The 23,359-nt window shown below is 35.0% G+C and overlaps 4 protein-coding genes across 8 annotated transcripts; 3 read left to right on the forward strand and 1 right to left on the reverse strand.

The window, feature by feature from the left end:
* Positions 1-2,387: 2,387 nt before the first annotated feature.
* Positions 2,388-5,806, forward strand: LOC114728667 (uncharacterized protein ycf20). 3 transcript variants are annotated; one of them, XM_028915595.1, is made up of 2 exons: positions 2,388-2,578; positions 4,454-5,806. In XM_028915595.1, exon 2 carries the CDS (start codon positions 4,502-4,504, stop codon positions 4,955-4,957), a length of 456 nt encoding a protein of 151 aa, XP_028771428.1. In that variant the 5' UTR covers positions 2,388-2,578; positions 4,454-4,501; the 3' UTR covers positions 4,958-5,806. The 3 variants fall into 3 exon arrangements, with proteins under 3 accessions (XP_028771428.1, XP_028771430.1, XP_028771429.1); XM_028915597.1 differs by lacking the exon at positions 2,388-2,578 and adding an exon at positions 3,147-3,186; XM_028915596.1 differs by lacking the exon at positions 2,388-2,578 and adding an exon at positions 3,868-4,170.
* Positions 5,807-11,227: 5,421 nt separating this feature from the next.
* Positions 11,228-15,995, forward strand: LOC114728688 (nuclear transcription factor Y subunit A-1). 2 transcript variants are annotated; one of them, XM_028915625.1, is made up of 7 exons: positions 11,228-11,374; positions 12,604-12,889; positions 13,000-13,112; positions 13,233-13,304; positions 13,509-13,673; positions 14,845-15,308; positions 15,526-15,995. In XM_028915625.1, the coding sequence occupies exons 2-6, from the start codon at positions 12,616-12,618 to the stop codon at positions 15,274-15,276; spliced, it is 1,056 nt and encodes a 351-aa protein (XP_028771458.1). In that variant the 5' UTR covers positions 11,228-11,374; positions 12,604-12,615; the 3' UTR covers positions 15,277-15,308; positions 15,526-15,995. The 2 variants fall into 2 exon arrangements, with proteins under 2 accessions (XP_028771458.1, XP_028771457.1); XM_028915624.1 differs by having other exon boundaries at positions 14,845-15,995.
* An 883-nt stretch (positions 15,996-16,878) lies between these two features.
* On the reverse strand, positions 16,879-20,627 carry LOC114728670 (uncharacterized). Its single transcript, XM_028915601.1, has 5 exons — positions 20,476-20,627; positions 19,209-19,523; positions 18,355-18,556; positions 17,389-17,617; positions 16,879-17,267 (listed from the first exon to the last, which is right to left on the reverse strand). Exons 1-5 carry the CDS (start codon positions 20,569-20,571, stop codon positions 17,009-17,011), a joined length of 1,101 nt encoding a protein of 366 aa, XP_028771434.1. The 5' UTR covers positions 20,572-20,627; the 3' UTR covers positions 16,879-17,008.
* A 911-nt stretch (positions 20,628-21,538) lies between these two features.
* LOC114728711 (uncharacterized) lies at positions 21,539-22,513 on the forward strand. Of its 2 annotated transcripts, XM_028915645.1 has the most exons (3): positions 21,539-21,625; positions 21,748-21,893; positions 22,040-22,513. In XM_028915645.1, exons 2-3 carry the CDS (start codon positions 21,758-21,760, stop codon positions 22,219-22,221), a joined length of 318 nt encoding a protein of 105 aa, XP_028771478.1. In that variant the 5' UTR covers positions 21,539-21,625; positions 21,748-21,757; the 3' UTR covers positions 22,222-22,513. The 2 variants fall into 2 exon arrangements, with proteins under 2 accessions (XP_028771478.1, XP_028771477.1); XM_028915644.1 differs by having other exon boundaries at positions 21,545-21,893.
* Positions 22,514-23,359: the final 846 nt, after the last annotated feature.

The following is a 23,359-nucleotide window of genomic DNA, read 5'->3' on the forward strand; positions in this document are numbered from 1 at the left end:
CTGAACAAGCCGCCAAACGTGTTGCAAGTTGGAAGACAAAACAAAGTGTTTGAATCAAATTAAATAATTACTGTGTAGACAGAAGCTAGGAATGTGGCATAAACAAGGGAATCAAAAGGAGAATCCTAGGTACTGCACTTGCTAGCTTTAATTTAATTACTCGCCTCATTAATTACATATGTGACATCTCATCTCTTTAATTCTTTTTATATGGCCACCCAACACAAGATGTTCAATCAGTTAATTACAGAGAAAATAATATTGAATATGTCTATTCAATATAGCCAGGTACATTTAATCCACTGAAACCTAATATATATATTGAAGATGGCATTTTGATATAAAAAGAATATATAGCTAGTGTTTGTTTAAGTGGAACGTACTTAACATTTTTAGGGTTTTTTTTTAATCATAAACGTAATCCTTTGATCTATTTTTCTTGTTGTATTTTATATTTTCTCTCGAACTACTTAATATCTAACTATTATATATGTATAATCTAATATTATTATATAAGGTATCCTTAAGAGGTCATGTCATATTTATTAGAATTAACTAATTTACCTGGCTTAAAGATAGAAAAAGTTTTAATTTGAAATTTGATACGACTGGAATCTATATGATTTGTTATGATATCAGTCATTAGATCACTCTGGAAAAATTTTCTGCTTATTTGGTAATCAATGCTTGCTTCTGATTATTTACTACTATTTTCGATTCTAATTATAAGAGTCAGTTGACTAATTTGAGGAGATTAAGAAAGTAAATTGAGTTAGTTATTTGTCCTAAATAGGTGTTGTCTTTCCTAAAATATCCTTACTAATCAAGTGTATTGACTAGAACTATCATTGTTAGAAGGGTTACTTTGGAAAAAAATGTATAAATATGAGAGACAAAATGGATTGAGGTCTTATATTAATTAAAACCAAAATAAAAGTCAAACAGAGTCTTATATTAAGGATTAGAGGTAGTATTTATTCATATTTTTAGTGTTCATCAGTTCAGCAGTGCACGTGGACGGTGATGTGTACATTCCTATGGTTCTTTCACCAAATACCAGTAAACACAGTATATCCGGATGCTTTTTCATTCAAAAAAGGAAAAGGAAAAGAAATTAAAAGGAAAAAAAAGAGTAAAAAAGGATTAAAGAATGCAAAGTACGTACATGAATATTCACTGGTTTGAGAAACTAATTAAACAAGTGCCAGAGAATTCATTCCGAAGTATATGCTAGAAAGCTCGATACTAATCTTTTAAGAAACAGTAAGTGTTTTTTCAATTATAGAGATAATAACTATTAACGACTGGTGGTTATAAGTAAAATTGAGTTCATTACAAACTCATATCATCCAAATCTAAGTTTATGACTGAGAATATTGAAAAGAATAATGCACAGATTCATATGAATCAGGAAAAGATACTAAATATGAAATGGATATATAGATTCCAATTGTCGTATATAAAAGTCACATAGCTGCTTTCGATCGTTGTACAATGCGCTAAGACTTAAGATAGGTTGGTTTGTGTTTTTTCCTAAAGCGAAGCAAATCAAAGGAAGGTGGTCAAGAGACTTATTCTATTTATATGAGTATATATTTGTATAATTAAAGACATACTTTAATAGGACAAGAGGATCATCCACTTTACTTTCTTTGCAACATGACACATACTTACCCACTAAGGTAACCTTGGGTTTTATGGCAATTTATAGACTGTGATTTTTATTCATGTTATATATATCTGTATTCAATTACTTTCTTACTTTATTTGTTGTTAAGGTTTTTAATTGAAATATCATATATACAATTTAACTGGAGGATGAATTATTATATATAACCTTGTTTATAAAAACTGCTATATGCTTATTATCATATCATTATAAAAAATTATAGGTTTCTATTTTTATTGAAAGTTATAATAATAAAGATATAACCACAACGCAGTCATTTTTTATTCTATTTGGCACAATATCATCAAATATTTTAAATAGATTTTATGCTTTTTATAATGTATTTCAACTATATATGTACTGTATATAGTATTGTGTGTAGTGAAATGCAAGTTTCCCCACGTTTTTGGCCTGAAGAGGATGAAAATTTTCTTATCAAGAGGTTAAATTAGGATAATATTTATATGATTTTTTTTAACTTCAACCTATATTTGTGAAAAAAAGTTATTATACATAGGTTGCGTCAGCTCCCTTAGGCCCAACTCTATTGTTGGGCTTAAAGGTTTGGGCCTATTAAATGAAAACCCAAGCCCATATGAGAGAAAAAGTACTACGCAGCCTCATTTCCGGGTCAAAGGGTCATCACGTTCATTCCGTATCCAATTTCCACCTCACCCTCACAAAGCTGATTGGCTGCCTCTCCACTGTATCTGAGGCGCCAAAAGAAAACGACCACTTTCTCTTATCTCCCCAGTCTTCAGTCTTGCTTGCTTACTCCATTTTCTCTCGCACTCTCTTTCTCCTGCTTCATTGTCTATTTACCGCCAACATCGCACAGTGGTCGGTCTCCGCTCTGTAACAGTTCAAATTGGAGACTGCACCTGCGAGGATCGAATTTCGGATAATTAGGTATACCGAAGTTTAATTAACTCTGTCTTGATGCCTTAGCTGATTCTTCTGTCTTCTCTTTTGTTTTTCGTCTTTAGGAGTTTTGATGGTAAGGAATGGAATTTGTACATTGTTTTGAACTTTTTCTTCTTCTTTGAATCTGACAAAGGATTTCATATTTCATTCATATTGTATTATGAGATTTTTTTTTTGTCTGTGAATGAACTTTTCTCAGTCTCTGTTGTTGCCAATTGTCTATAGACTTCGCATTTTGAAGGTTTTTCTAAATATGACAATCTAAAACTGGTGGAAGAAGGTATGGTGCAAAATTGTTTCATAAAATTATCCGAATTCTGGAGAAGCACTGTTTCATGGAATATTTTGTTTGTGTTTGGGCCCTCCGGGGGGTGTGGAGCGGCATCTGGACAACACTATGGTTGTGGAAGCCAATGAATTATTTGATGATGTCCAAGAATGTGGTTTTATTGAATTCTATGTGGCTAAGTTTGGTGGTGGCAGTGACCTGATTTCTTCTTGGTCGTTGCTAGAAAAAGAAAATTCATTGTGTAAATTTGTTTCTTGGCCTGCGGGGTTGTATAAATTTGCTAAGCTCGGAAAAAAGAGGGCAGGTAGGAGACTCTCTGGTTGAATCCTCAGTAAGAATGTGATATTTGGAATGCAATCATTGTAGCTCTTGTCCAAAACTTCCAAATTTTGAGATGGAACCTTCCGTGCTGCAATTGCCTAGTTGAGGTGGTTTAGAGAAAGCCTTTGAAATGAGTGTGTGAACATAAACGCCAAAGATGAAGTTTGATGTTTACTTCTTGTGGCTCCTTCTCCCTTTATACGTGGAAGCCTGGATTTTGGAACAGACTTTGAAAATTGAACTACTTTATGCCAATAAGGGGACAATTAGAACATATCTGGTTGGTGGGGAGAGGTTGGGGCTGAGGGTGTTAATGTGAAAGGAAATTTTGGCCCAAAAAGAAAAGTGAAAGGAAATAGCGGTAAAGCTGCCTATATGAGTGAAGCCAAGAATCAAATATTACTTCTGATCCTAATTATAAGAGCTATTTGACTAATTTGAGGAGATTAAGAAAGTAAGTTGAGTTAGTTATTTGTCTTCAATAGGTGTTGTCTTTCCTAAAATATCCTTGCTAATCAAGTATATTGACTAAAACTATTATTATTAGAAGGACTATTTTGGAAAAAATATATCAATATGAGAGACAAAGTGGATTGAGGTCTTATATTTAGGACCAAATAAAAGTCAAACAGGGTTTTATATTAAAGACCGAAGGTCGTACAATATTTTCTCTTGGATGATCCGGCAAACCTGAGACGTTACAAATTTCAGGACTTTTGTTGCCCATAATAAGGATAAGTGGAACATATCTCACATTAAGTCCCCAGTTTTCAACATTTTATGATTGGAGATTCTCCGAATTTGTTAAAGATCCCTGCTTGTCCATTGTAAATGGATCAATCAGCTTATGAGTCTGGTCCACTTCCCTCAAGCCTGGAAATTCTGTTAGCTTTAGCGCTTAGAACAGGAAGATAAAAGTAACATCAACTGATTGTTCCTTCGTTAGTTCTATGCTTTTATTGGGTAGGTAAATTGTAGTATCATATATCTTTGAATAATTTGTTCTAAATTGTGGAGAATTGTGCATCAATAAAAGACCATAATCTGCAAACTGGAACGAAGACTAGGAATGACCTTTTAATTACAAAAAAATTTAGGGACAAGATAAACCATAAATTCCCTGTAATCTTCTGCATTTATTCTAGTTGGTTGCTATTTCTTCTAGATATCATTTATTTGTGACATTGTTGCTGTTACGAATATTTTGGGGTGGTTTTGAGATGTAATACTTTACTTGTCAACTATTTTAGGTTGGCTAGCTTTCTCAACCGTACTGATTCATAATAGAAGAAAGTCAAATGGCACTTTCAATGAGCTCGATTGCAGTAGGCCTCAGATTTGGCTCACTTTCCAAAACCCAAGGTGATATCTCCAGAAAGCTTATAGCCAGATCTTCCACAGGGCTTCGCATTAGGGCGGTTCAAGAGAATGGTGGATCACGAAGACTTGTGGACATCATTAGAATTGTTCCTGAACTCTCAAGAAATTACTTCAGAAGTCCTTCTCGGAGGGCACTGTTTGGTGGAATCTCCTTGTTGGGTGGATTTTATGTTGCACAAACAATTTCTCTATCTTTTGGAGCTCTTGCAGTAAATGATGTGATTGCTGCTGTAGTATGTGTTCTCCTGACAGAGTATGTGACTAAGTTCTATTACAGCCGGCCCAAGGTTACCTTCCCCATTGCTCTTCTCAACAACTTTAAAATGGGTTTCACTTATGGACTCTTCATTGATGCCTTTAAACTCGCCAGTTGACCATAGATAAATAGAAGTTCCCCAGAGTCGTGCTGTTCTTGCAACTCTTCGAATATGATCGTGTACCCGCCAACCTTGTACAATTAGTCTTACATTGGAAGTCCGGGAATTCTATTGTAAGGCTCATATGAACCTTGGGATTTAGGGTGTGTTTGGAATCACATTGGAGTAAGGCCATAATCATGTTTTGGCACACCCAGCTTAAAGGTTACATCTGCCAAAAACGGGGATCTATACGTGTCTCTAAGATGTTGGATGAGATGTGTGGTTACCTTGCATCTTCTTGCAATCTCTACCCATCCATTCCACCAATCCCCAGAATACTGTCTATCTACTTCAGTAGTAACAAATGATTAGATATTGTAGACAGTTTATCACTGTGAAACAATAAGAATGTATCAACCTTGAAGAAAAGCATACATAAAGGCCTGGTTATTAGGTATATGAGTAATAGGCCTTAACTCTGGATAGAGACGTATATAATCTATGGTGCAGGTGATGGCAAAAGTGGCAGCAACAGCAACTTCGTGGCCATGGGCCTTTTCAAGAGTTGATATCATCTTCATTATTGTTAGGTGATAGGCATTAAACTTGAAGGGAAGTTCCACTGCAGCTATGAAGTGTCTGGTATTTGAACCCTCCCCTCTTTCCTCTTTTCACCTACTGATTTCTGGTTTTTTTTTTTTTTAATTATGTCTTTTCTCCCACTGATTTGTTTTTGAGTGGTTCTCTCCCACTATATTTTTTATGGACTGATTTTCCCCCACTAGTGAACCTGACCTTCACGGTTGATAGTGGGAAGGAATTGAGAGGATAGACACAATAATTAATTATTGTAAATTATTTTCTCTTCTTCCAGTATCATCACGGCACACATGACATGAAGAGACCAAATTTGGGGGTTGTGAGTGAAATAAAATCATCAATATCATCAATCAACATCATTAATATAAAATATAAAATTCATTGAACATCACACTATCCATGAATTACGTTGTGATTTATCTCAAACTCCATGTTTTTTTTTTTAAACTTTTTTCTTCCATATGCTACCTCCAGTCCTAATTTACAAACAAGGTCTTATAAAATAGAACCGGAGAAAGTATTTATTAAACTCCATCCAACTCCTTTTCTTTTAAATTTTTATGTATTTTATCTATGACATGCATCGCAAGAAGAAAATATATAGTTATAATATACTACTTCTGGCTCTTAATATAAGAGTTGATTAATTTTAGTAGATTAAGAAAATTAGTTAAGTTAGTTATTTGTAATAAATAAATGTTATTTTCTTTAAAATACTCTTACTAATCAAGTGTCATTTAATGAAACATTTAACATGCGTAACTACACAATATTAAGAAAAATAGATAAATATGAAAGATAAAATAGATTGAAGTCTTATATTTAGAATCAAATAGAAAGTTAAACTAACTCTTATATGAAAATAATTTATTTTTCATAAGAAGTTTGAATCCCCCGAGCTGGGCTGCTCAATTCACAGTTCCTTGTAGAACACTTCTTTGTTTACCTCCACAAATAGAGCACTTTATCCTTTGAAAATATGCAACTTTTGAAATAAATCAATATTAACATCAATATTATCAATAATATAAAAAATATAGCAATTCACCTTGTTTACAAATCATGTATAATGAAATATGCTCTGGCTGTTTTTTTTATAAAAAAAAGCGCATAATTTAAGTTTTACTGTTTATATTCATTAGGTTTAATTTTTCAATCAAATCTATATTTATGATTTTGAAATTTTATACGTGTGAATTCTTATTATTAAAAAATTGATATTTTACAGATTTAATCGGAGGTATGGACTTGATGATATAAATAAACGGGCCTAATTTTATCGCAGCAAAAAATGAAGAGTATATATTTGATAACATAAATAATGTGATCAATTTTTTTTATGGGCCTAATTTTATCTCAGCGAAAAATAAAGAGTATTGATTTGATAACATAAATAATATGATCAATTTTTTTATGGGCCTAATTTTATCTCAGCAAAAATAAAGAGTATTGATTTGATAACATAAATAATGCGATCAATTTTTTTGCCAAAAAAAATTGATAACATTAATTTTGAAAGGGTTGATGTATCTTAAGTTTTTCAATTTCTTTTTTTTTTTTTGGCCTTTTTCAATTTCAATTCCTTGGCTTCTATGAAAGTAAAAAGAAAGGTGTTCTGGGATGCTCGTTTCAGGCTCCCAATAATGCTGGCTTCTTTCTATCAATGTACCTGCATATCTTATCTATTTTGTACGAAACATCTACACATGAGCCATGATCAAGTGGAAGGTGATGACAAGAGTTGCACACGTGTCGTCTTGTTCCCCTCCCTGGCCCCACCTCTTGCATTTGGTACGATCTTCCGTTCCCCTATAGTACGGCGCACCATAGCTCCAACTTTACTTTTATCATGCTTTTAAATTTTAAGATGAAGGGAGTGTTTGGTATTTCTCAAACCGCGGTTTCAGAAGCACTTTTCCGTAAAACGAGACAACCTCCTCTATATATTTACTTCGTAATCTGTAAAAGCACTTCTGAAACCATGGTTTGGTTTCTATCCAAACACCCCTGAAGTAAGGGTTTTTTCCCCCTAGTTTCGGTGAGATACAGTAAAAATAACTTAAAATAAGATTAGAGAAATACTTAAATTAGGTTACTAGAAATACTTTGGCAAAAAAAGGTTATTAGAAGCCCTTGAGCTCCTACTGCAAACATTATAAGAATAAGGGAAACGGTAAAGGAAATTCATGAACGACCCATTATGGGTAGCTTTTGATATCAAACACTGAGAATGAGAAATAAAAATTAAGATTGAGATTGAGAAAAACTATTAAAGAATATTTAATATGAGTAATTTTTTATTATATGAAATTAAGTAATCTTATATATGTGGAATTGATAAATATCACAATTTTTTTTATTGTATTCTCTAATTCCAGATATACAAGTTTGTCCAATTCAAATAATAGGCAACGTTCCATTTAGACGGTACTTTAACATGTGTTTTTTAATCTTAATCACAATCCTCACTCATCATTTGTGGTGTAAGGAAAACCAAAGAAAGGAAAGGAAAATTTTGATAAAGTCGATTTGAAAAATTGAAAAAGTGTAGTTAAAAATTTTTAATTAATTTTTTTACATTTTTATCTTGCTTATTCTTTTTGTTGAAATTCTGTAACTCTATTTTTCTAATTTTTTTTAAAAATCGAGTCTCTTTAAATTTTTGGCCCCGTCCTTTCTATTTTCTCTATACCAAACATAAGATTAGTGGAGGAACCTTACACGGCAGCATAGAATAGAGAAGGAGAAAAATAGATACAATCATGAACGCAGCACTAAACATAAGGATGAATAAGGGTTGGGCTGCTTCTTTGATGACAAAACAAAATTACCTTTTAATAAGAGATGCCCGTGACTGAAAAAACACTAGGGATATCATTTAAGCCTTGACTCAGTATAGTGCAGCTACTAGAAAGTAACGCCCAGAACCAGTCAAAGAGCCGCCGTGCTTGAACTGATCAGCTTCCACCCACGGGGTCGCCTATCCTTCACATGGAGCATGGGTGTATTCGACATAGGGTCTTGACTTCCATTGACAGAGACAAGCAGCTTTGAGATGCTAACAGAAAGATTGGAAGATCATCGGCGGGATTGTGGGCGTCGAAACTGATGCTCACTGTTTGCTGGAGATTGAACGGACGACGGCGGCGGCGATGAGAGACGACCGACGGAGACAACCTTTTGTGAGATGCTAGTGCCGAAGCTCGCCCACAGAAGTGGATCAGAGATGATGGGTTGTAGGCCGGTTTTCATATTATTCTGGAAAAGAATATATTTGTGGTGGGCGGTTGACGGTGTTTTGTGGTGGTGGGGTGAGCGGCCATACGGTGGCTGGTGGTGGCTCGTCGGGGATGGTGGTAGCCATCGATGTTGGAGAAAAACCATGTGGTTGACGGTTTGGAGTCCTTGGGATTTTTTTTTTTTAAAATTTTTTACCTCCTACGGATAGCACGCCAGCACGGTAACATGAACTAAAAATTATATTTAAATTTTATTTACTTACTACTAAACATATCTTTATAATTATCGACAATTTTTATAATTAATCTTATTTCAATTCCAAATTCATTTAAAAAAATCTATTAGGCCAAGTGGTATGGTTTGATTTCATATATAAATTCATGTTGTTGTTAAACTTTTTTCAGTACACGTTTTAATATAAAATAAAAGCTACAAGGTTGTCAAAGAAAGATCCTAGAATTATAGTAATTTCTTATTTGTGAAAAAAATTAGAAAGAAATCAAATCCCACAAATAGGAGAATCTAGTGAGCAAAAAAAAGGCCGACCAACATGATAACGACCAACATGGCAAGAGTGCTGCCACGTTGTGCAATTCTTAATTGAACCTGTTTCATTAAAAAAAGTAATAAATCCAGATTCCCAATCCATTAAGGTATCATCAATTATCCTGACTTGTTGATTATTATAACGAGGAGATAAAGAAAAAAAGTCCATCTCCTTACTTTCTTTCACTCCCTGTCTGCAATGACGATGCCACCCCATTAGCGCGTGACGTTAACATTTCTCACCACAATATTTTATCTTCTATTACACTCCCATTAACACGAGCTGTAGGGATTTTCATCTTTGAAACGTGTGGTTCTAGATTCAAATTTTTGTTTTTAATGTATAAAGCAAACATAATCCAAATAATTCACGATGGGGAAAAAAAAAAGACTAAGCTACAGATGAAGTTCAAATTAAGCAGCTACAAATAAAGAGAATTATGTGGATTAAGAATTTGGCAAAAATTAATTGAATGAAATACAATAAATATATAAGAAATGTATTTTGTTTAAAGATACTTTTATTTATTGAGAGGGGAAGTGAGAGAGAATAGGGGAAAAATAAATCAGACTGATTTAGAAGAAAAAAAGATGAGCAATAACTAATTGGAATAAAAATAAAACAAATGTATGAATATTCAGTTGTAATTTATAAAAGGGATGATGTATTAAAAAATTGTAACTCATAAAGAGGAGGAGGAGGGAATATTTTAAGGTTAAGGTGAATCCAGTATTTTGAAATATTTTTGGATACATCCAGCATTTTAAAGTATTTTTTTAGGTACATCTAGCATTCAAAGATTTTTTTGGTGTATCAACTTCTAAGCAGAAAAAATATTTCACAATACTGGATATATTACAAAATAATTCGGAGTGGTGAATACACCTGTGAAAATACTTCATGTACTGAATGTATTTTAACCTGATATTTTATAGTATACGTTTATATTCTTAATTTTATAATAATTTCGCATTTCATGTTTATTTAATAATATATCTTTTTTTATAAAAAAATTCTTGGTCGCCGTACTAGATTTGTCTTTTTTTTTTTTTGGGAACCAACTGGGCCTAACTTTAGTTCTAGTGGTGGTGGGGAATTCATAATTATTCCCAGGAGACTTTTTGAAAATAAAATGAAAAGAAAAGAAAGTTGAAGGCTGAGTTTGAGATGCTGAAGGGACACGTGGCTGCCGTTGCTGTCACTGTTTCGACGATGTGGTCCCCACCGGAAGGCCACGCGTTTCCCGGTTTACTGCTAGTCAAGTGCGTGTCACGTGGGCCAGAAATTTTGTTTTTTTCCTTTGGACTTTTCTTTCCTCAGTCATCACTTCACTGGCAACCTGATTTCGCCGGTCGCTCCTTTCCTCATAATGAATTGGGATGCACTTTTTTCTTTCCGATATTTTCTTGCGTCTGTTTTTGTTAATACATATATGTAAAAAACTAAAAAACTTTTATGATATTTTAATTTAATATAAATAATAAAATAAAATATTTAAAAATTTACTCTAAGGCTTACAGAGTAAAAAAAGGTTAATTGTCTTTACGATTTATTTGATAAAATAATATTTATTATATTTTTTAATTTCAGAAATATGATAATTTTGTTAATTTTTAAATTCATATATTTAAATATAGATAAATTATTTTTTATTTTTAATTATTATTCTTTAATTTTGATAAAGTGATAAAAACCGAGAAAGTAAAAAATTGCCCCGGTTCTGTTCCTTTATCACTCCGGATTGTTGTGTCGACTGGGATCCCGGTCCAGCCAGTTGCCCGCGCAGACACGCTCCACGTGTCTCGTCACAAACCCACTGGGCCCACATTTGGATGACGTCCTGCCCTGGAAATTTTAAATAGGAAAGGCACTTTAGGCCTTGAGGGGAAGGACTTGGGGGTATTATTTTTTTTTAATAATAAAATTAGTACTTCCTTGTGCTTCATTTAGAACTGAGAGGCAAATCAGATTGACCCTTGAATGTCTATCATGTTCTGAAGCCCCAACACTTTAGGGTTTGTATTTTTTTCATCTGGTTTGCGCGGGTAAGTTCTTTGGTTTGGTCAATTGTTTCTTCTTCAGTTGGGGATTTGATCGGGTGAGTGATCGATTAAGGTGCGGGGCTTTTGAGGTTAGGGTTTTTGGGATATAGGGAGAATTCTGTGGTTTTCTTGTGTTTTACTTGTTGAGGTTGTTTTAATTTTAGTCTGAATCAAACAATTCTGCGACTGCATGGTTTTTTTCTGCTAATTCTGATATGGAATCATGGAAATCAATTTGATTGGGGCATGTGGGAAATTCCATCATGTGATGAAATTGGTTGCGAATGCGGGGTGGGGAGAATTGGGTTCTTTAAGCTCCTAGTGGGATCGGTCAGACTTGCAAATTTGTCGAAATTGCATCAATTATAGTGTAGAAGCTTGTGTCTGGTTTGGCTATCCTGCCTCAATTGCTGGCAGCTCAATTTGCATGTTGGTATTTTTTTCCCTGGTTCAGTTTGGTTCAGAATAGATTGACAAAAGAAATGTAGCAGTGCTTGCATTTTCGTCTTCTAGTTGATATTAATTTCTGTGTAAGTTGTTCTCTTGTAGGAGTTACAAGTACAGCAGAAGATCAAGAAAAACAAAATATGAAAACGAGTTGATTTCTGATACATATTGCTTTTATTATAACTTAGATTAGATAATTGAGTGGGAAGCGTTACCAACAATTCACTGCAACTAATTACTCTCTCCCTTGCAAATATAAGGCGAGTTTTTGACAATACCATGTTTCACTGTATAAAGGCATTTTGTGGATTTTTAAGGGCAAATGATCTCTTTTTCCCTAAAATACCCGTAAGAGTATAATAAAATTACTTATCTCCCTTCATTAATATGCTCCATGTCTCATGCATTTAAAGAAGGGCCAAGTTGGAAAAACCTTAAATTTTTAACTGACTAACCAACCATTTCTCTTGGTGTGTCTGAGGTAAAAATGCCTTGTATTGGAAATGGAGGTAATAGATAAAATATGAAGCCCCCAGAAAGAGTCATGTGGTAGCTACTCTAATTATGTTGCTACTGATGGTTCTGTAGTGAACGAAGACATGATATAAGAGTCATGGTGTAGCTAGCCTAATCAGAAAGGGTCATGTTGTAGCTACTCTAATTATGTTTGCTACTGATGGTTCTCTTAATGTGAAGGAACCTTTTTGGTGGCTTTATTGACTTTTAATTAAATTGTCTTCATTTTAACACGGTATGATATTTACTTTTCTAATTTCTTTTTGCAGGGATCTTAAAATATGCAGTCCAAGTCTGAAACTGCAAATCAACTAAGGACTGATCAGCATTCTTTTCCAGCGAACAATGTTTATTCTGAGCCTTGGTGGCGTGGTGTTGGGTACAATCCCGTGAATCAAGCAATGACCGGGGCAAATGCATCGAATTCATCCTCACTGGAATGCCCTAATGCTGAATCTGAATCCAATGATGGTCAATCTTTGTCCAATAGTGGTTTGAATGAGGAAGATGATGATGCCACTAAAGAATCACCAGCCGGTGCTCCTAATCAATCAGGTTCATCTGCATTATGTTATATAGTAAATAAGTTTATGAATCATATTATTTTCATGGCCCCAATTATTATAAGGTGCGGATGCTAAAATTTCATATCGTTTCCTTGGTAGGAAATTACGTTCAAGAACACCAGGGCATGCAGCATGCTTCGTCGTCTGCACCATCCATGCGAGATGAATGCTTCACACAGGCTCCACAGCTCGAACTAGTTGGTCATTCAATAGTGAGTTAGAAGAAAAAACGGAATTATAATTTACGGATTATTGAGTGGCATAAATTCATGGGGACTCTGTTTATCCTTCAAAGGAAGATTTTTAGCATCCTTCCTATTCTTTTTTTGCAGGCATGTGCTTCACATCCTTATCAGGATCCATATTTTGCTGGAATGATGGCGGCTTATGGTCCCCACCAGCTGGTATATGAGATTATTCTCTGTTTATACATGATTACTGCTCACGAAAGTCATCACACTCTTACGGGCTGTTGTTTTGTATAAACCAATCTAATCAGAAATGCAGCTTTTGCATAATCCTGATGGAAGGCTCGTCATATGCCATAATCATATATGTCTAACTCTGCTGTTTATAAAAGAGAACAATAACTAATTTTTTTACATCAGGGATATCCTCCTTTTATGGGAATGCCACAGGCCAGAATGCCTTTGCCCCTTGAGATGGCACAAGAACCTGTTTATGTAAATGCGAAGCAATACCCAGCAATTCTTAGGCGCAGACAGGCTCGAGCAAAGGCAGAGCTGGAAAAGAAGCTAATAAAAGCTAGAAAGGTAAAAATGCTTATGCACACGTGAAGATTGTGTGACTATGCTTATGTGCTACTCTTTTCTCCCGTAACTGAGTGTTGCTTTATTTAATCTGACAAGAGTGATATTTTATCAAATCTGTGTTTGATATTTTTGTTTCCATGGGGTGCATGTTACTCCTATGGTTAACCTATTTCTTTTCTGCTGATCTATATATTTTCATGGCGACATAAACAAATCCCAACTCTTATGGATAAGGTTTGGTATCAATTTAAAATCTATCATGCTCTTTAAGATGCTTGTAGGCGCTTGATAGGAGAAGAATGAAAAAATTTATCTTGCGAGTTTTTATTTTTGAATTTTGTCTGCGGTCCCTGGCCTCTGTGAGTATGCGTACTTGATTTATTCAAAGCAGTTTCCTCATAGGCGTCTAGGTAGCTCATTTCCTGTTCAGCGGGGAGACCTTGTTTGCACCAACAAATAGGAAACTTGCTGATGTCGGGATCTTAGAAAGTTTTAGAATCAAGACTGTCCTAAAACGTTGAATGACACCTTGATTCTTTTGTTTTGAGTAAAAATTGGTGTATATTACAATGACATTTTCGGTCTTACAACAGAAGCATTTTTAACTTTCATTAAGGTTTGTCTAATGGTCTCTTTGAATGGTATCTATGTTGGATCTGCAGCAGAACAATATTGCTCTTTTGCATGGTCAATCTTCTGTGTTTCAAGCGTAGCTCTTTCCTTTTATTCTATACTGCACTATCCCTTTTTTCCTGTATAACTATAACTTGTCTATTGAAAAAACCTCCACGGTTTTTGAAGAGAATATAGAAATTGGTTCCCCCTGAACCTTTTAAGGAAACTCTGGCTTGAATATCTTTTACTCTTGTGACGTCCTACCTTGCCATTGGAGGAGGCAAATCTACTTTGCCCGTTAAGAGGTGCTAGTTTATAAAGTAGCTTGCAGATGTTGCCAGACAGAGAAGATTGATGTCCTGTATTTAGGACTACAATAAACCCTTCAACTTGTTCTTATATTTAAGACTGGAGGGATATTTCCATTTTAGTATTTAATGATTAATTAATGATTCATGATGTTTTTGGTTGTAGTAAGTATACTATTATGCATAATCTTCTATGCATGCCAATGTGGAATACTTTTCTGGGCTTTGCTAACATCTGTCCTGCACAGCCATACCTTCATGAATCTCGGCATCAGCATGCAATGAGGAGGGCAAGGGGTACTGGAGGTCGCTTTGCAAAGAAAAATGATGCCACTGATGGTTCAAACCACTCTGGCAAAGACAAGGATGTGGGATCTGGTCCAGTGGTATCTTCACAATCAGTTAGTTCATCTGGTTCTGAACCTTTACCCTGTGAGTCTGCTGAAACATGGAACTCTCCAAATGTGCAACAAGAGGCCAGAGGATATAAACTTCCTGACCAATATGATGCGCACAACTACTCGAACAATAATGGCCCTTATCGTAATCATAGTGGCTTGCAATCTTCCACTTATCATTTGCACTCAGGTGAAAGAGTCGAGGAAGGGGACTGTTCAGGACAACAACGGGGAAGTATCTCTTCTGAACACACTTCACAGAGGCGTCTTGCAATTCAGTAGAAACCCTGGTGCTTGAGGGCATAGATGCCGAGGTAGGGTTTGTATCCAAGTGAAATAGCTAGTCAGTACCTTGGTTATCTTTTAACATCCTTGGCAAGTTACATGCCAAGCGGCAAATCATTCTTGGCTTTATTATTGTGTTTGTGATGTGGATGATATGATGTGGGGAGAAGAATGATGATTAGGCTGTGACTTCTTTTGAAGCCAATCAATCCTACGTTGTCTTCTCATTCTTGTTTTTTTGTACAGAGATAGTCGTTAGTGAACTCAAGCTGAGATGCATGGCCTGGTTACAAGACATGGAAACTTAGAAACTATTCATGTACCTCCTCTGGTTTGATGATGGGCCTAATTTGTGTAACTCACCGGGTGGTTAATGCTACTTGACTCAATAGAATGATAGTACGAGTTCAGTAAGATTTTGTGGGTTTTAGTTCTCCCACTGATATTCTGTTAGAGTATCTCTCGCTCGCTCCCCCCCAAGTCCACACCTGTTTAAGTTCCCATATTTCTTCTTCATCAGTAATATGCGTCGACCTGAATGGAAGGCTTCTTGGGACTCACTGGCTTGCTTGTTTTATGACTTCATAATATTGGGTAAACTTAGTTTACAAAATCTCTGTAGGTTAGGCGTAGGTTAGGTTAATTATGATTTATGAATGTACATGTAAGAGGATTACCATAAATGTCAATTTCACTTTTTAGTATTTTAGGATGAATGTGTGTTCATCAGTATCTCACCTGCCGAATCAACTCAGTTTTTTCCCATTAACTTGATTCTGGTCCGTAAACAGCATATGTACTCAAAATGTTCCTGGTGATGGTGTGGAGGATTTGATCGAGAGCTGGGACCCTGCTTCTTGAGACTTGGGGTTGTTTGGGGAGGAATATGAGGTTGTCAATAAATAATCATTCGGAAAAAATAAAATTAAAGTTTGGCGCTTTACATTTACAGCACTTGCGATTTGGTTTTACGGGATAATCCGATCGAACGACAAACCCCGACCCGCAAAGTTGATTGTAAAAATATTCACGGGAACTGAACCTTCGAAAGATTCTCTTGACAAATATCGACTTCAATGGTTCTGCTACTGGGGAAATATTTCCTTTTTTCTTTCCTGGCCAACCAGAAAATAACTTGGGGAGGAAACTTTCGCCCCATTTTTCAAACCGTTAAACTCAAAAATTTCAAGCAGAGAGCAAAATTTTCATGTCTAGTTGTTTTAACATACGAACTCATCCCTCCAAAGGTATCCATTACTTGCCATCGGCTTCGCTCTTGAGAAGATATAACTAATGCATTATTTAAAATCTGCAACCTATTGCCATACACATCAATTTTTCCAAACAAGGAGGAGAAAGTTTCGCCCACCGCAAGCCAACTGAACTTCGAATTACTCAAAGGATGGCGAACTTGAGATTTTCCTTTTCAGGGTTCAAGTACAATTCACCTAAAATTTTAGAATCACGCACTGAGATTTGATTTTGACAAGTGAGAACGAGCCTTAATCTGATCTTAAACAAAGCAATATAACGTGAAAATCAGACTTAAACCGCATTGAGATGCAGAGTCCGTTGGAAGAAAAACTATTCTCAAGCTGCTTTTACTGTTATTATTTGATACATGGTTTTGCACTCAAAATACATCAACAAAATTCCGATATAGTTGCTAGACATTTAAGTTTAGATATATAATTATGGCCCCAAAAAAGTATAGACATATAATCACCGTCTAGTCATTCTGTTTATCTTCACCTGCATCCTCTGTGTTTCCCATAACTTCTTCAGCGTCGTACTGTTCTGAGAAAGTTTTTGCACCACCATCCTCAGGTGAACTTGCTTGTTCTGGACTTGTGTTGCTCGTTTGTGAACTGTCATTAGACCCCGTGGCATTAACCACATTTTGTTGCTTCTCCATCATCCCAGACAAGGCTAAACTTGGAGACCAATCAAGAACGTCGTCAATGATGTTTGATACTCTCTTCTGGTACCTGCAGATAGAAAATATCAACTTCAGATAACAGAGACAGCCCAATATGAAACAGAGAATTCCACAGAGCACACAGAGTGAAAGGATCTAATTCAACCATTACACACAAAGATGGGACTCACCTTGCTCTGGCTGCTTCGTCAGGGGCATGGTGCCTCAGCAAGAATATGACCAGCACAGCTACTATAGCATAAAAAAGCCTTTTTGTCCACGTTGGTCGCTCCTCCTCATCTTTCTTGGGCCAAAATCTGAATAACTCTGCCAGTGTTGCTTCCTCAGCAAGGATGTTTGGGAAGAACCAAACCCGCTTTCCAAGAATGATATATAAAGCACCAAATATTGTAGCTCTTACTGCAGGGTTGAAATAACTGTTTGTGAGTCCTAAGAAGCTACTGAAGCGGAATGGAGCATAATTAGTAAACTTCACATTCGTTGTCTATGTTCTAACCGGGAAGCTTAAGGTGCAAGAAGCATGTAAATGATTAAACTGAGTCGAAAGCTTTTCTGATTCCATGCGCATTTAACTAGAATATTACAGTACATCCTCAAATTCATCAAAGAAAGTTTTAAAAGGGAAAGGTTTAAGTAAAAAGCAAGCCTGAAAGATGACATGTCAGCAAAAAGTATCAAAACAGCAGCATGTTTTCTGCTCGGTCCATCAATACAAAATCATGTCATCCCGTGATTGGGGGTATCCTTCTAATGAATAAGTTTAAGCTAGGATGCCAGTTACAAAACCATTGCAACGACCAAATGGAAGTTGATATACAAGTGTGCACACAAGCATAAAAAACTCGCACCTCACCACCACCAACCCTTCCAGAAAGGGTAATGATGGTTCTCAAAAGGCAGCAACTACAAAGAGACAGCATGACCCCAAATGGGAACAGAATTGTTTGAATAGCAAACTCAAAAAGAAAAGGGACAATGCGTATGTGTCAACCACAGAACAAGTGAGTGCTTGTCCACAGTGTGATGCTGCAACATAGTAAATTGTCCTTTTGATAATGAAAGTTGGCAATACAAGTCTCAAAAAGTTATTAGAAGAATAAGATTGAAAAAAGAAGGAAGAAAAATACAAAACTTACCCGAAAGCAAGGAGAGAATAAGCAGAAGGATTCCAGCGCATGAGTAAAGTATTATTAGTTTGCAGCGATGGGGATACACGGGAAATAGGCAAATTGCCAATGTCAACACAGGCCAGCAAAAAGAGAGGAGTGTCTGCCAAAGTGGCCGACGTTTAACAAATGTCCACGCAAAAAAAGCATCATTGCCAGAGAATACTTGTTCCTACCAAAGTCAAATATTGTTAGATCCAAACATCAAATCAAAAACACGTTCTTAACCAACAGTAAAGCATAAAGAAAAGTAAGTTGCAGAAAAATTCATCCTGACATGCTAATTGTATCAGCACAAAATTTACATTTTCAGTCTTTACCTTAAAAAAGTATATACATTTTCAATCTGTGGATGGCTTCAAATACACATAGGTATCTCATACAAGGTTCAAAGAGTGGAATTTCCCCTTTTTTCCTTAAGATTAAAAGACCTTCAAGCTGGTAGAAAATTGTTTAAGGGGGTTTGGACTTGTACAAAGAAGACTGAAGGAAGTACCGGTGAGGAGGGTTGAACAGATGATTTTGAGTACAATGAAGAGAGATAAAGACTTATTAAAAGTCACTCAATGAAGTTATCGAATGGGCTATTTTTGTGATCGGTATATCTAAAAGGTCAGTTGTTGATGAGGACAAATTGGCAAAGTGTGATCCATCACCTAGTGGGATAAGGCTTCCCTTCTTTTTGTTTTTGTTGTATTAATTATTAAATGCCCGAGTCTCTACCCAGGCACAGAAAAAGAAAGAGAAAGGCAAGCCTATGTTTGCTTTGATCATCAGGTCTCCATTCTCCGAATTAGCAAAAGTAATAAAAATAAAACGCTTACATGGAAGATTTCTAGATGTGCAGGCCAAGTTGACAACTTTTTCTTCCCAGGGCGAACAGTCTTCACCACGCGATCACATCGTACCAAGAGATTTTTACTTAGTAGAATCTCAGCAATGTCTTCTGTTTCCAGATTCCTATCTGATTCTAGGATATCTTTGAACTCCGGATGATTTTTCATAAAGCTCACAAAATCCTTCCCTCTGAAATATTCAACACGTGTCTCCTGTAGAACAGCCCATCTGGAGACCAAATCCTTATGGTCTCTCACCTTCTCAGCAAACAACTGAAACACATCTTTCTTGGCAGTTTGTTTCTGAAAACAAAACAATGTCAGAATCATCATATAATAAGAGCGTCAAATTTACTTGTGCTGCCATCGTCAGCTCAGCAAATTGGTCCACAAAGCAGGAGTAAAATTTCAAAATATCAAAAACACAGGGATTGAAATGAAACCTAGATCTATCTACCTCTACCAAAAAATATATAATGGACTTTTACCTAACTAAAGTTCTCGGCTGCGGCCATCTAACAAGTAAATGAAACCCATACTTAAAAATCTTCCATAGTTCCACCATAAGCTATCAGTTTTCACTAGGCCCTGGTTTTTCATTTCTTTTTTTGTAGAAGTAACAGAACAAGATAGCCTTATTACACAAATGTAACTTGAAAAATAAAGTGGCACGTAAATAATGGGTCTGAAACGATAAAATGTACTAGCAAAGTTTTCATTTCTTATAGTTTATCTTCAAGGTTCTCCCTTGATATCATATGCTTTAATCCCGTGGTACCGGTACCACTGTGCTGATTCTGGGCAACAAACTGGCCTTAAAAATTTACAATCAGGTCAATTGATATATTCCTGAAATTCAGAATCCGAAGACACCAGGGTAAAAATAATTCGCCAAGAAACTTTTGACTAAAGTTACCCTTGCCACCCCACCATTCCTCATCAACCAAAAAGTAGTAGAAAACAATTTACCCTCGGCCAAAAATAAAGAAGCGAAGCAATACTAGTAAACATTTTTCATCAGATATGCAGACATAAATTCTTATGTCTTACATTACACACTCGACTCCTAAATTGATAAGATCACCAAAATGGAAGACCTATATTGCGTGCCATAGGATGAGAAGTCCACTACAGTGAAACTTCCAGCAGTAAAACTAGTGAAGATTAAGTTGCAACTCCGTAAAACATTTATCATTTGGATTGGGATAGCATTTTCTGAAGAAATTCGCAGATCAAAGGGAGAAAGAGGAATAACCCTAGGAGGAGTGTCGGAGGTGGGATCTCTGCCTCCATTCTGGGTGGCTGCTGAAGACCGTCGCACTCTCTTCTTCTCTACTGCTGACTTCTTCATCTCAGCTTCTCCCAGTCGCACACGCGCTCCTCTGCTTTTTTAATTTTCATGATTTTTGTCACCAGTTGTGTGTGTATGGGTCTTCCTCTTTTTTTTTTTTTTTTTTAATTACTGCTAACGTAAATATCCAAACAATAACCCAATGCGATTGCGATCTTTACAAGGCTAATCATCGTGACACATGGCAACGCCTGATTATGTCTCGAGTTTATCAATTTTATTTATAAGAATAAAAAATTTCACTTTGTTTTTTTCTCACTTCAATGTGTTTTATATGTTTTTACTGTAAAAGTTGGTGAGTTTCGTGCATTAATGATGAAAGAGGTGCTGCTTCCAATTCTACTATCAATAATTAATTTTAAATATAACATTCTAGTTTATTTCATTTTTTATATTTTTTTAAAGATAATTTTCATAGTAGTTACATACTATTTATTAAATATTTTATTAAATAATAATTTTAATAGATATGATTAGCAAAGATATTTTAAAAAATATTTATTATTACAAATAATTAATTTAACTAATTTTTTTAATATATTAAATTAATCAACTAATTTTATATTAATGACCGAACATAGTAACTTATTAAACATTTGATATAATTTTTTATCAATTTTTTAAATATTTTGCTATTTTTGTTTATATAATACTTCTGATACTTAATGTAAAATTTAATTAACTAATTTAAAAAGATTAAAGATTTTAGTTAAAAGAGTTAATATGATATATTTTTTAAAATTATCCTGAACATTTTTTTCAATTTTTTTTGTATTTAATTATTATTGAATAAAATATTAATAAGATCAATTTTCAAAAAAATTGATAAACATATCCCACTAAAACATTGATACGTTCATTTTCTTCTCCGGTGTACTGCTTGATAACAGTACAAATATCATTCCAACGAAATGACCAAAATATCCCCCCTATGTTTCATATTTTAACAAAATTGCCCTCCCTTGCCAGGTACCAGACTCAAGAAGACGGAGCGTTATCCTTAGTTCAGCGGGTTTCCATTTCTTGGGAGGCTGAAATGACGTCGATGAACTTTGTAAGTTTCCATAAGCATCCACCCCTCTTGCTATTTCAGAAGATCAGACCATTGGATTTGAAGGAATTGAAGCTTCTAAAGCGAAATCCTACTTCTCCTTCTTCTTCGTCTTCTTGTTGCCGAGTTCAGGCGATGACGAAGGAAAAGGAAGATTCAGAGCCACAAGAATATGAGATTGACAAAGATAAGGCCAGAGAAGCCCTCCAGAAGCTTGACCAGCAGCTTCAGTCTCTCTCCACTAAGCAAGTCTCTTCCCCGAAACTCAGAGGTACTCTCTTTCTCTCCGACACAACTTCGTCGTAGATTAACCTCTGAACTGGCTTCACCTTTCTTGTAGTTCGATTCGCAACTAACAGTTTTGGGAATCCGAAATTGAAATTTTAATTTGTAATTGTTTTTTATCATATTATGCAGCCTCAGATGTGAAATTCGAAGAAGCAGAAAAAGCGAAGAGTAGCGTCAATACGAGAGAGAAGGAGTTCGAGATATCAGACTCGTTTCTGGGTTATACCGCAGTTGTTCTCGTTTTATTCACTATCTTTTACAATTTTCTGTTCTACACTGTAATTGCGCCTTCCATTGATGGCGCTCCTTGAACTTGGACGTGAATTTTCTCCATGATTGTGCCATCAATCATCAAATGAAGAGGAAAACAGAAAAGAACACATGAGTAATATTACTCTTCTCTTCATCTTTGTTCAGTTAGATCGTATATAGGATTGTTGGAGACTCGAGAGACCCTAAAAATGTCATGCAGATGGTTAAAAGAGAGAATAATTTTGCCATATAAAAATGTTTTACGTCATATGGCAAGTGATTCGTTTACTTGAGGGAAGTGTAGGCTGAAATTGCGGCTGGAGAAACTTTGATGTTTACAGATTCTTAATTCGTCGTTCGTCTTGTGTGGACAGTTTCATCAAATCAAAGTAAGGCTGAATCATGTTGGGGTTGGACATCTTTTTAACTGTGATGACCTTTTTTTATTTGGAATAAAATGACTATTTTGTTATACTCATCTTATCTTTTATCTTAAATATTAAACTTAATTAGAAATTTAATATTGGTCTTATATACTTATTTCATATGTTTATCATTTTTTTCAAATTAATCATATTGTTTTCCTCGTAACAATAATTAAGTAGAAGAAAAAAGAGAAATTAAGAGAGATGTTTAGGTCTTTTAGAAATAAATATCGTATTAACTAATTTAACTAACATTTTTAATTTACTCAAATTAATTAATTAGGTCATATATTAATGAGTAGTATTATTTAATGTAGATTCAATCATTATCCAATTCAAAGTGAGATTATCCTCTTATTAGTCTCAAATGATACTACCACCCAATTTTTAATATAAGACTTGATTGACTAATTTGAAAAGATTAATAAAATTACTAAATCATAGTATATGTTATATGATCTTTCTAAAATAGTTATATATATCGTTAGATTATATATCAATTTGTGAGTAAGGCAACTGTGTTTTATATTAAATACAATAGTAGTGATAATTTTTCTCATGTATAAGGTTTGAAATTTTGATTAAAGTGAATTAACTATCTCCTTGTCCGCCAATTCTTTTTTTTTTTTTTTTGGTTGAAACGGTAATATCAGTTCCAAAATAACAAGAGGAAAAAGAAGGTTATATAAATTTGCGTATCTAATAGTTACAACTTTTTGACCCACTTTTTTTTTTTACCGAATAACACTGTTTTTTCAAGTCTTTCTTAAAG

Source organism: Neltuma alba, unplaced genomic scaffold, assembly GCF_004799145.2.
Source record: "Neltuma alba isolate B1F8T4 unplaced genomic scaffold, ASM479914v2 tig00012565_pilon, whole genome shotgun sequence".
Taxonomy (NCBI): Eukaryota; Viridiplantae; Streptophyta; class Magnoliopsida; order Fabales; family Fabaceae; genus Neltuma; species Neltuma alba.